Source organism: Glycine soja, chromosome 15, assembly GCF_004193775.1.
Source record: "Glycine soja cultivar W05 chromosome 15, ASM419377v2, whole genome shotgun sequence".
Classification (NCBI taxonomy): domain Eukaryota; kingdom Viridiplantae; phylum Streptophyta; class Magnoliopsida; order Fabales; family Fabaceae; genus Glycine; species Glycine soja.
In genome coordinates, this window is record NC_041016.1 from 39,903,228 (window position 1) to 39,916,604 (window position 13,377).

General features: G+C 38.3%; 1 protein-coding gene across 1 annotated transcript; it reads left to right on the plus strand.

Moving 5' to 3' along the window:
- The first annotated feature begins 471 nt into the window (after nt 1-471).
- Nucleotides 472-1,490, plus strand: LOC114386133 (protein MAIN-LIKE 2-like). Its single transcript, XM_028346133.1, has 2 exons — nt 472-846; nt 942-1,490. The coding sequence occupies exons 1-2, from the start codon at nt 472-474 to the stop codon at nt 1,488-1,490; spliced, it is 924 nt and encodes a 307-aa protein (XP_028201934.1).
- Nucleotides 1,491-13,377: the final 11,887 nt, after the last annotated feature.

A 13,377-nucleotide genomic window follows, 5' to 3' on the forward strand; every position in this document is an offset into this window, starting at 1 on the left:
TCGAGGAAATGACATTTTCTTCTGTTTTATTCATTTATTTATTTAGGATATGAGTAGAAATACGATAGATCCTTGCTTGGGGCTGTATAAATATTTTCATATTAAGTTTGTCAGATCTTAGACTATTCAAAACATCTTTTAAATCTAATAAGTTAACCTAGTTATAATAATAATAATAATAATAATGATAATAATAATAATAATAATAATAGTAATAATAATATTGTTATACTATTTTGTACTTTGAAACAACATAAACTAAATTGTATTAGTCGTGAAATGATACATTTGGACACAATGGCATTTCAACCTTACATGCAAATAGAGGTTTGAAAACTTAATTTGAACAAATTAGTAAGAAACATACAAAACATGTGTTTGAACAAATTTGTAATGACAAAGCTTTGTTACCAATTATTTGAATATTTAATTTGACCAAAAAAAAATAAATGTTCTTCATGATTTCTGATCATGGTTAGAACACGAGGTTTAGGTTGTGCGTTAGGAGCTGGTAGAGGTAGAGACATTAGTGAGGATGCGTATGAGGCTGATGTTCCTCGGTGTCGCAGGCCTACTGCTTCAGCACGTAGGCAACGGGTTCATCTGCGTGAGGACGTCACTGAGAGACCTAAGGATGTGCCTCAGTTGCATGAGGATGTTCCTCATGTGTCTGATGCCACCCCAGAGATGACAGGCACCGCCGATGCTGTTCAGACAGAGGGAGTGGCTACTGATGGGAGCTTGGGGTCACCTGCTGTAGATGAGGGATTCCCCGGTGGACCACGCGACCCATCGATTTTGACCGATTTTGCTGAGCATGTCGCACACAGCATCTGGAGTGGACAGGTACGTAGTTTTTAATGGTGACTAATTACATAAAAATTATTTGTAGTTGGATTGTTTTTTATATACACGTTATTATAAATTATTATTCAATTTAGGAACGACACGATCTGAAGTTGGTCTCCCACGGTAGAAAAGTAGATAAAATTGGGAGACCAGCGCCTGAGATTGAAGGGTTGATTGCTAGCACCGGATTGGGTCCACTAATCAGGTGTTCTGTTATCACCATTGATCCTGGACTCATATCCGCCTTCGTCGAGAGGTGGCATCGCGAGACTAGCACGTTCCACCTGCCAGTAAGCGAGTTGACGATCACGTTGGATGACGTGGTGTCACTCCTACACCTTCCCATCACTGGCGCGCTGCATACGTTCAAGCCACTTGTTACTTTAGACGCCATTGGTCTACTGACGGAGCTTCTTGAGGTCATTCATGAGGAGGCTACATTTGAGACCCGACAGGCTAGTGGGCCTCATGTCTGGTTGGGGTGGCTTCGGGACTTGTATCAGAGCCAATGCAGGGCCAGACGATGGGTTGTAGCAGCCTGCACGTATCTGCTCCACTTGGTGGGTTGTACTCTTTTCGCCAACAAGAGTTCAACCCATGTACATGTCGTGCACCTGGAGGCTTTCAGGGACCTGGCCTAGGCAGGGGGATTCGCCTGGGGAGCGGATGCATTAGTCCACATGTACGACCATCTGAACGACGCATCGCAGGCCTCTACATGGCAGCTGGACAGTTATATTACACTTCTCCAGGTACGTGTTATCACTGATAATTTAAATTGAAGTAGCATTGAATCTTTTTTTTTTGTATTGATGTTGACTATGTGTTTGTAGTGTTGGATATACGACCACTTTCCTACAGTGTATACATCCGTCGTTCATGATGCTTATGATGAGGGGAGCCCACGGGCCTGTAGGTGGCTTACGGGTAAGGCTCATATGACGGGGATCAAGGGAGCCCCGTATCGGAGACGTTTGGATGCCATGAGTGTGACTGACGTGTGTTGGATGCCCTATGGTGAGCACCGAGGAGTCAGGGCCTTTGACTTGATATCGTCGTACACTGGCCAGCTCAGATAGGGTCAGATTATGGTGTACGTTCGACCTGGGCGGGTTCTTCGACAGTTTGGCTTCCTTCAGACGGTCCCTCCGCCACCGGTTTGTGATTCTTTGATGGGTGATGATATAGATGACCGGTGGCTGCATTTTTCAAACCATTTGGTGCCTTCAGGGGAGCTCTGTGTAGTTTCTGGACAGGGGGCGCCAGACTACATGGAGTAGTTTTTTTGGATATTGCACCCATTTGTCACACGGACCGAGGAGACTGCTGCGCTGAGACATCCGCCCCCCCCTTATCATGAGGAGTTCGTCGAGCCACCCATCCCCGAGGTTTCAGTCGCGACCGATCTCCCTACACATTCAATGGTAAGCATAACTTCTTTAGTTTTTCATAATTTAAATTTTTTTTAAATGTGATACTGACTTTGTTATTTTGACTGTGACAGGTTCACTGCGAAGGATGTCAGGGGATGGCTCAGGATTTAGGAGCGATTGTTGAGGATTTGGAGCGGGTCATCAACCTCAGGATGGTCACTGAGGGCACTGACTTACATGACATCATGACTCGTTGTCTGAGGAGAGCCAGAGGTGACGCCGCAAATGGAAGTCTTAGGCCGCGCCAGAGACGCCGCATAGATTAGGATTTATATTTTTATTGTACTTAAATTATTAATTTTTGTATTTGTTTATGTATGTCATAAAACACATTTACTTACATCATTTACGATTTTTGTTTGTCTCTCTATAAATATATGGTTTGAAATTTAAATATAAACCACACACATGAGTCACATTTATAATGACATTTGAATATATAAAATAAAGAAGATAAAATAATTTGTAATTTAAATGTTAACATTTATAACTATTCTGAAATTATATATTTTAACCATATATATATGTACAGTAAAGAATAAAAAAAATTGGTTTTGTGCCTTTTAGAAACATGCCTAAGTACCCATGTTCGAGCTTTTTTTAAAATTATGTGGGAGCCGCTTGAGACTGTCCAAGGCCGCTATTTGGCATGTTTGCACGTCAAGGAACCCAAAAAAATAAAAGCAGCGCCCCGTTCCATCGAATCGCACCTCAAACGGAGGCACCAAAAATAAAAAAAGTTGGTTTTCGGCCTATTAGAAACATATAACTAGCATTCAGTTCAACACAAATATAACAATTTGACACACTAACAGTTGTTCAAGAAACAATTCATTAATTACATGAACATAAACATACATAAATATTACAAGTTCAGTGTCCGCTTAGGTCTACATGCGTTGTATTAATTGTCATTAGGCTTAAGTATTGCTGCATTCTACCTACATATGCAGTTGGCCATTGTTTTGCCTCCGGATACGCATTGCTTGACCACAACAACGCCATAGGCGGTAAGGGACAACGATCTTTCAGATAAACCTGTTGTAAGTGAAATTACAATAATAAGTTAAACAAACAAACCAACACATTCAATAATTGAAATTATTTGAGTAAACGAATTTTCAATGGACCTGAACAAAATGACTGCCATACACATGACCGACGCATATTATGCGGTGTGCAGCAAAATCGGCCGGTGGTCGACTTCTGAGAGGAAAAAATGTGAAGCTCTGTTGTCGTGACAACGATACAAGGATTACATTATATCTTGACGCAAATACATATCCCATATCCGTTATATCCATCCATTTGTCCATACTAACCTAAATCACATAACAAATACACGTGTCAGTCATGTAAACATTACTTATGTAAATAAAAATCATAAAACGCATACCTTGGATAACCCATCCACGTGTAGGGACAACCTCAGCTGTTCATATCTCTCCGTGCCACCAAAGATCTTTATGTAGTCTTGCGACCATTTGCCAAGTTCTTTAATCAATTCATTACGCATCATGGCCCCACACTATTCTCCCATACCTAACAAAGTGGAAACTGACCGATATCCACAATTACCATCCGCTTTCACATCAACAACATCCTCAATGAAACCATGCATAAATGGCGGAAATTGATCCAACATGGGGATCATCCTTGCTGGCTTCGGTGATGCAAAAGATGATGCACTGGGTCTGACTGAGGTGTTGCTGTTTTGAACCGAATGATAAGCATCAACATACTCCCAATAAGATGGATCACGCTTTGTTGATCTTTCACTTCTTTTCATTACCTTTTTCGGGGCACCTTTCGTCTTAACCTTTGTTGGAGGAGGGCACATAGAGGTCTCATCGGGAAACGCAAATTCTTGGAGTTTACTCTTGAAAGTAACTTTCCCGCAAACATCAAGTTCCTCAAATCTTTTATGTATTCTATCAATCTCTTCCTTGATGCTCACTTTGGCCTCACATAGCCCCTGGTCTGAAAAATCAAGTCTCCTCCAATACATATGGACTGCATCCAGTGGGATGCTGCCACCCTCATACCTTTGTAGCTCGCATGCACAAGGAAGACCTAGCGTGGTTCTCAAGACACACCCACAAGAAGACACATTGTCTTTCAAATGACATACGCTCTCAAACTTAACCAAAATTTCATTTAAAGCGTACCTTGACACCATTCCCAGAAGCCTCTTGTATAAGGTTTTCTTAAAAACATGACCAACGACATGCGTACTTGTTTCGAATGATGCTCTAATTTTAGTGTGCTATAGCGTCATCATGCTGTTCATTGCATCCCAAACACTACAGAGGTCTCCAACGCTATTTTGTAATATCTTCTTCAAAGACCAATGAGCAGATTCAACCCTACATTTAAAACACACAACAGAGAAGACAAATTAATAACAATAATGTTCCAAACAATCATTAAAAGAAACTTGACTAAAATAATAAAACATTTAAATACCTATTTGTTGTTGTGTTGCCTAGATGCATCACCTTATTCGTCCAGGCCAAGATAAATTTCTCCTTGTGTGGGACAATCCATGTCTCACATACGTAGTCAATGAACATTGGCCACGGAGAACACGCTACTTGAAACCTTTGAAGGTGCTTAGGGAACTCCTGTTCCGAAGGACAATCTACCAGGTTACCCCAGCTATCCATTACGTAGTCCCAAGCATTCTTCTGACCAACAAGCGATTTACACTTTTCCTTCACATTCTTGTCTATGTGAAACCTGCACAACAAATTCTTACACTCCGTAAACACAACTTTCACAACATTCATCAGGGCTAGGTCTCTGTCTGTGACAATAACAACAGGAAGGCGATCGTTTCTTAAAAAAAGGCCTCAAAACCGTTCCAATGCCCATACAAGATTGTTCATGCACTCACCCTCTAGATATGCAAACCCAGTAGAGAAAGTCATCCCGGTTGGTGTCACCCCCACAATGTCAAGCAATGGGAGTCTGTACCTATTTGTTTTGTAGGTACTATTTATAAAAATAAACAAGATGACATGCGTTACATAACTTAACTACATCTGGGTGACACCAAAACAAATCACGCACCACATCTTCATCCTTCAATCTATGCCAATGAATGTATTGGTCACATTATGTATTGGTCACATTCAAGGAGCCTCATTAGGTGTTGCATTTCACTGTCATTTCCTCTGATTGAAGAACGATATGCACTTCTTGCATTGTAGATTTGTTTGATTGTGGTGCAACTGCTGTTGTTGTGCTCCTTCAACGTTAGCAAGATGTTTCTTGGTTTCACATTCGACTTTGTCATATCAGCAATGATATTCTTCTCATCATCTGTCAATCTCCCAGCATATGGATGTCCAACTAAGGTCTTCACCAATTCATGGTTGTGAATCCCATATATCAGCTTCACCGCCCAACCTTCACCTCCATGCATTGGTTTTCCATGAATCTTAAATGGACAACCACATTTTCAAGTACCTGTGTCTCTTCTAACAAATTCTTTCTTCCTACCCTTGTACTTACCGCTCCTTTCACACCCAATTAACACAAATGAAGTTCTTCCACTGCTGCCAGTATATGTATCAGACCTCATAACTACTGCAACAAAACCATTTTCATGGGCAACCGTTCGAGCCTACTTCAAAACATCTTCTCGGGTTTCAAAGACCTAGGACACAACCACGACATATTAATTTTTACACAAATCATACATTAGACCAAACAATTAAAACTGATCGACATGATTACCTGAGAAGTATTAAAAGCATCTGAACAATCAACATGGGCTTCATTCACACCACAATCTTCTTCATTTTGAAAATCCATAACAACTTCTTCAGACATCGCACTGTAATATGCTCATTGATCTTCGTCCATCTTAATTCAAAGTATAACTATCACCTGATTCAACATTCAACTAAATAATTTGAACAATACACCAACCTAAAAAAATTTACAAACTATGAATATCAAACTAATTCAACATTTGACAACCTCACACAAATATTTAATCTACATATACATAACCAAATTCAATTTTTAATTACATAATTTCAAAATTATAACCTACAAAGCTCATTTAACCAAAAAATACCTCAACCTAGGCAAAAAAATCAACAATTCAACCAACAAATATATTTTTATGTTTCACATAAATTACAAATAGAATTAACCAAAATAACATTCAAAATAATCTTAAAACAAAAATATCATAAAACGAATTACTCCACGAAAGAAGCAGTCTTCCGCAGTTGTCATGTCCACTGCGGAAGAATGCTTCTTCCGTGGAGTCTAGCGGAAGACGTCTTCCGCGAGACTCCACGGAAGAAGTTTTTTTCTTCCGCAGTTGTAATGTCTTCGCCGGAAGAAAATTTTTTGCGTTGAATCTGAAACGCTTACACCATTCTACTACCAAAAATAAACAATCAACCACAGAAAAGAAGCTACGTACCTTAGTTGACAAATATCACACCAAAGCAGAGAACAAGCACAACCAGCACTGACAAAAATCGCACAGCACAAGCACCAGAATGGAGAAAACGCCGAAGAGAGAAAGCAAAAATGAAGAATGAAAAAAGAAACAGATTTTTATAAAAGAAAAACGTACAGGGGCATTTTTGGGTTTTTTAAAAATTGCTGGGTGCACCAGCAATGTTGCTGGGTGCCCCTAGCAATTGCCTAATCTAATATGTACAAAGATAAGTGGGCTCATACTTAGCCCATGGGCCCGAAATCTACCCTAAGGCTCATGAGAACCCTAGGGCCTTCTCTTGCATCTTTGGCCCAATCTTCTTGGAGTCTTCTATCCAATGCCCTTGGGGGGTAGGATTGCATCACCTATGTACAAGATTCATGAAGCTGTTGGGTGCATGAGTGATTTTACAAAAAAGGGTTACACCACTCAACACATTCATCATACCACTTTTCATAGGCATTTGGTGCCTCATAATACCTATTTTGGGCACCAATAAAGCACAAGGATTTAAGCTCTTACAAACCAAACCCTCATCCAACAACTCCTTTACTTGAGGAAGAACCTCAAGCCCAAGAGGTGTGGCAATGCTAACAAGTGTCTTTTTACAAAGGAGAAGATGTGGAGGTTGTCTAAGAGTGGAAGTTTCTTTAATTTGTGTCTTTATTGCAAAATGACTTTCCTTTTTAGCTAACCTCTTGGAGGAGACACTTTCCTCCTTACAATCCTCCTTAACCATTAAAGGTTGTCCTTTTCTTGAGGGTAGATTTCTTCACTAGATTATTCCCCTTTTGCTTCTTCACTTTCACTAGAAGAAGGTGAAGTAGTAGCCTCATCTTGGCTACTATAAATGTCTTGGCCCCTCATAATCATGGTTTTCTTGGTTGGGCATTGAGAAGTAATGTGTCCTCTTCCAAGACATTTAAGTCACCTTATAGAGCTAGCCTTTTCTTGCATACTAGCCTTAGGGGGTTGCTTTTCTATTGTCTCCCCCTTATCATTTTTGGACTTAGAAGGTGTTGCCCCTAAGATGCCTTGACCTTGGTCATTCTTTGAATATGAGTGAGAGCCATCAGATTTTGTAGTAGACTTCCTTTTAAGTTGTTGCTCAGCCCTTATTTCCCAATCTAAGTAAGCCTTTACATTGTCCTTCCCATGGAAGTATGGGAGGTTAATGTTAGCCTCTTGAGGCTTTCTTTGCTTTTCTCTCCTATGGGAGTGAGGTCTAAGATGTGTCCTATGCCTTCCTTCATAACAGTCACAAAGTTCTTCACTTAGGCTCCTTTAAGAGTCATGACTACTATAGGAGGAATGTTTTTCTTTTCTTAACTCTTTTAGTATTTTCGTTCTTTCTTCTTCCCTTATTTGTTCCCTCTCATCTTGATTTATTTCTACCCTCTCTTTTCCTTTTCTTTCTTGTTTTTCTTTCCATAACTTGAGGGAACTCAACTAATCTAAGATTCTAGATAGAGGATCCTTATGAGTAGTACCCTCACCATTAACACTAATGAATGATGGCTCATATTGGTTCCTAAGTTGTGGTTCTTTCTTGTTGGGGGTTTGCAAAAGGTAAAAGCTAGGGTTAAAAGAACTCAAGATAAGCGTGATAAGCAAGAAGAATGTATTATGCAATAACAAGATAAACTAGGTGAGACTAGTAAAGAAAATAAGCTATGTAAATAAGCAAGAAACTAAAGTGCAAGAGATGTAAACTAGGCGGATCCTAAGAGTATTTGGATGACCTCATTTAAGGTTCCCAACAAAGCACTCACTATCCTAAGGGAAAATTTCCTTAAATTATTACACACAAATGGAAGTAGGGTGACCTATTGGAGGCTCCCAACTTACTTCCTATGAAAGACCTTTTTGATACAAAATTTGAAAGCAATGAAGGTAAGTAAATTGTCAACTACAAAGTTACAAAAAAGTCCTCAATTTTTGTGGTTGTTCTCTCTTTGGTGTTTCACTCAATTTGGAGTGCTTCTTAGTCCAATAGCTCTTAAGGTGGTTGGCCCCTTGCTTCTTGACTCAAATTCTTCAAGGGATGGCACCAATCCTCATTTCCAATTCCCCTATATGGCAACTCACAAACAAGGAAACAAAGAGACAAGCAATAACCAAAGACCAAAAAATGAAATGAAAGCTAAGCGAATAGAGTTTTAACAAGACAAATTTTCAAGGATTATTCAACAATTAAAGCAATGAAAAACACATAGAAGCAAGTTGTGACTTAAAGAGAAACCTAGAATGGCTCTAGAGTAGAGTAAAACAACCTAAAAAAGACTTAAGAAAACTCTAGTATTGGCACTTTTTTTCACACAAATTTTCAATTGAAATTTCAGAACTAAGATTGGTATAAAATAGACACCAATTATAGAACAAATTTTGAGCCAAAACAACAAGCACACTTCCCTTTCACTTTTTTTTTTTCTGGAGACTGATTTTCCTGTCAACTTGTGTGATTTTTATTATTTTTTCCTTTTATCCAAATCACTTGGTTGTTTTTTTTATAATTTTTCTCTAGATGTCTAGAAAATTTAGTAAAATTTCAGCTCAAAATTCATAGTGACCAATTCCTAGTAATTTTTACAACTTCATATGTTCAAGCTACCAGCACTAGGGATTTCAAACTTCGAATTTTTTAAGCATGGTATATTGATTGCCTTGGGCTTACTTTCAACCTTCCTATGTATGTTGAACTCACTAGTATTGTTTACCACAGTTTTAGGATTTCAATATTCACTTAGGATCAAAATTTCAGCCAGCAATTTAATCACCAAAACTCAAATTCACAATAAACACAATCATAAGGAAACCTAAAAGTTCAAAAAAAGGTTCACAATCAAAGACTCTCTAAGAATTTTGCATGAACATGTTAAGGACTAATTAACATGCAAGAGTTGACTCAAATCAACTAAGAGGCTAAAAGAATTTCATACACTTATGAACAAATGAGTTAGACAAAGAAACAAAAAAATAAAATTCAGCACACTTATGTGACAAGTTTCATGTCTAGACATAACTTCTATGACAAAATTACAATAGGTGAACATGTCACTCTAGATTTTTGAGGTTTTCTTCTACTTTAATGTTTTTTTAATAATTTTATAGTTTAGGTTTCAGTCACAAAAAAATAGCAATACAAAACTCAAAGGAACCTAAACTTAACATAATTCATGGTTCAAGAATAAGAACAAGAAATTTGAACCATAGAAAATCAAATCTAGCTTATATAGCAAGTTTAATCGGTGTAAATTCTAAAGAATCATGTTAACAACATTTAGCACAATACATGTGAGGAAATACATGGAGAAAAATGAAGAAACAACAATGGAGCTTTAAGGAGCACCTACTTGAAGCTCTTGTGCTCTGATTACCACTTGATGGAAACTTGCTTGTGAAGCTTTTATGGAAGTTGGATCTTTGAGCTTCAATGGTGATTTTCCACCATGGAGATGCTGGGGAAGATAAAGGAGAAGAGGTGAGAGGAGGTGCCATCCACTAGGGAATAAGCCATGGAAGAAGGAGCTTCACCACCAAGAGAGTACCTTGGATAAGAAGCTTAAAGAGGAAGATTCAATGGAGGAAAAGAAAGAGAGAGAAAGGGGGGAGCATGAAATTGAAGGAGGAAAAGAGGGAGAGAAGTTGAACTTTGAAGTGTGTCTCACAAGACTCTCATTCACCAAAGTTACAACAAGTGTTACACGTGCTTCTATTTACAACATAAGTAGTTTCCTTGAGAAACTTCCTTGAGAAGCTAGAGCTTAGCTACACACACCCATCTAATAACTAAGCTTACCTCCTTGAGAAGCTTCCTTGAGAAGATTCCTAGAGAAGCTAAAGCTTAGGTACACACCCCTCTAATAACTAAGCTCACCTCCTTGAGATGAGAAGCTAGAGCTTAGCTACAGACACCCCCTATAATAGCTAAGCTCACCCCCATGTCAAAATACATGAAAATAGAAAAAAGTCCCTACTACAAAGACTACTCAAAATACCCTGAAATACAAGGCTAAAACCCTATACTACTAGAATGGCCAAAATACAAGGCCCAAAAGAAGGAAAAAACTATTCTAATATTTACAAAGAAGAGTGAACCCAACCTTGGCCTATGGGCATAGAAATCTACCATGAGGTTCATGAGAACCCTAGGGCCTTTTTAGCAGCTCTAGCCCAATCCTCTTAGAGTCTTCTATCCAATACCCTTGGGGGTAGGATTGCTTAATCTTGTTGATTCCTCCCAGTGGAAGAAGATTAATCATCTGTATCCAGATTTCGGGAAAGAGACAAGAAATCTTAGGCTTGGACTTGCCACTGATTGAGTGAGTCCCTATGGCAGTTTCAGCACTCAGCAAAATTCATGACCTATTTTTCTAGTAATTTATAACTTTCCTCCTTGGTTGTGCCTGAAGCAAAAATACATGATGTTAGCCAAAATACATGAAAATACAAAAAAAAGTCCCTACTACAAAGACTACTCAAAATACCTCGAAATACAAGGCTAAAACCCTATACTACTAGAATGGCCAAAATACAAGGCCTAAATGAAGGAAAAAACCTATTCTAATATTTACAAAGATAAGCGGGCTCATACTTAGCCCATGGGCTCAAAATCTACCCTAAGGCTCATGAGAATCCTAGGGCCTTCCCTTGGATCTCTGGCCCAATCTACTTGGAGTCTTCTATCCAATGCCCTTGTGGGGTAGGATTGCATCATTCCTTCCACCTTGGAAAGGATTTGACCTCAAATCCCGAGGTTCTTCATTCTCTGGGCTCCTTCCCTCAACACCTGTAAAAAGAACAAAAACATATGTATTAGTGGTGTTTGGTATGTTGAAGTAAGGTAAGGTCTGAAAACCCATTTCTTGGGCATCTTCCCGTGAAGGAACATAGTTTCTCACCAATTCAATGAGTGGTGCTACAAGTATAGAAAAATATGGGACAAACCTTTTGTAAAAGTTTGTTAAGTCATGGAAGCCCCAAATTTTTCTTATACTTGGTGGAGTGGGCCACTCAGGAATGACCTTTATTCTCTTAGGGTTCATGGGAACCCCTTGATCACTATTTGAAAAATTAAGAAAAGTAACGCAATAAAACATACTTTTTTCTATATTTTCATATTGATGATTCCTACCAAAAAGTATGACAAACCTAAGGTGTCCCATATGAGTACCTAAGTTTGTATTGAAACTAAAAATAAGAATAAACCTACCTAATGGGTCTCTATGTACACACACCATGAAGATGTTAGGTGTACGAGTGATTTTACAAAAGAGGGTTGCACCACTCAAAACATTCATCATAGCACCTATTTTAGGCTCTTGCAAGAGTTATGACTACTATAGGAGGCATGTTTTTCTCTTTTCATTTCTTTCATTATTTTTCTTCTTTCTTCCTCTCTTATTTTCTTTCTTTCATCTTGACTTATTTCTTCCACTCTTTTTTACCTTTTTCTTTTCTCTCTTGTTTTTCTTTCCATAACTTGAGGGAACTCAACTCATCTAAGATTCTAGATAAAAGGGTCTTTATGACTAGTACCCTCCCCATTAACACTAGATGAATGATGACTCATGTTGGTTCCTAAGTTGTGGTTCTTTCTTGTTGAAGGTTTGAAAACAAAAGGAAAAAGAAACTATGGTTGAAACTAGCCAAAATAAACACTAAAAGAAGTGTGACAGATAAGGTAAACAACTAATTGGTAAAAGGAAAGCTATTTAGGCGGTTTGACAATGGAAGGTAAAGGAAATAAGCTATGAAAGTAAGCAAGAAAAGTAAACTAAGTGAATCCTAAGAGTGTTTGGATGACCACATCAAGGTTCCCAACAAAACACTCACTATCCTAAGGAAATATTGCCTAAAATTATTACACACAAATGGAAGTTTGGTAACTTATTGGAGGCTCCCAACACACTTCCAATGAAAGGCCTTTTTGTTACAAAACTTGAAAGCAATAAAGGTAAGTAAATTGCAAATTAAAAAATTATAAAACGGTCCTCAATTTTGGTGGTTGTTCTCTCTTTGGTGATTCACTCAATTTGGAGTGCTTCTTAGTCCAATAGCTCTTAAGGTGGTTGGCCCCTTGCTTCTTGACTCAAATTCTTCAAGGGATGGCACCAATCCTCATTCCAATTCCCTATATGGCAACCCACAAACAAGGAAACAAAGAGACAAGCAATAACCAAAGACCAAAAAAAAAATGAAATGAAAGCTAAACCAATGGAGTTTTAACAAGACAATTTTTCAAAGATTACTCAACAATTAAAGCAATGAAAAAGGACATAGAAGCAAGCTAGGACTCAAAGAGAAACTTAGAAAGGTTCTAGAGTAGAGTAAAAAAACTATAAAAAAAAGACTCAACAAATCTCTAGCTTTGGCACTTGTTTTCACAGTAATTTTCAATTGAAATTTCGGAACTAAGATTGGTATAACATAGGCACCAATTATAGAATAAATTTTGAGCCAAAACTGCAAGCACACTTCCCTTTCACTTTTTTTTTCCTGGATGCTGATTTTTCTACCAACTTGTGTGATTTTTAGTATTTTTTCCGTTTATCCAAATCACTTGATTCTTTTTGTATAAATTTTTTCCAGATGTCTAGAAAGTTCAGCTCAAATTTCGTAATAACCAAT

Bases quoted from the DNA above. Each gene is read 5' to 3' on its own strand.
- LOC114386133 (XM_028346133.1), top strand. From the start codon at position 472: ATGGTTAGAACACGAGGTTTAGGTTGTGCGTTAGGAGCTGGTAGAGGT. The intron at 847-941 runs GTACGTAGTTTT...TATTCAATTTAG, and splicing joins ACAGCATCTGGAGTGGACAG to GAACGACACGATCTGAAGTT.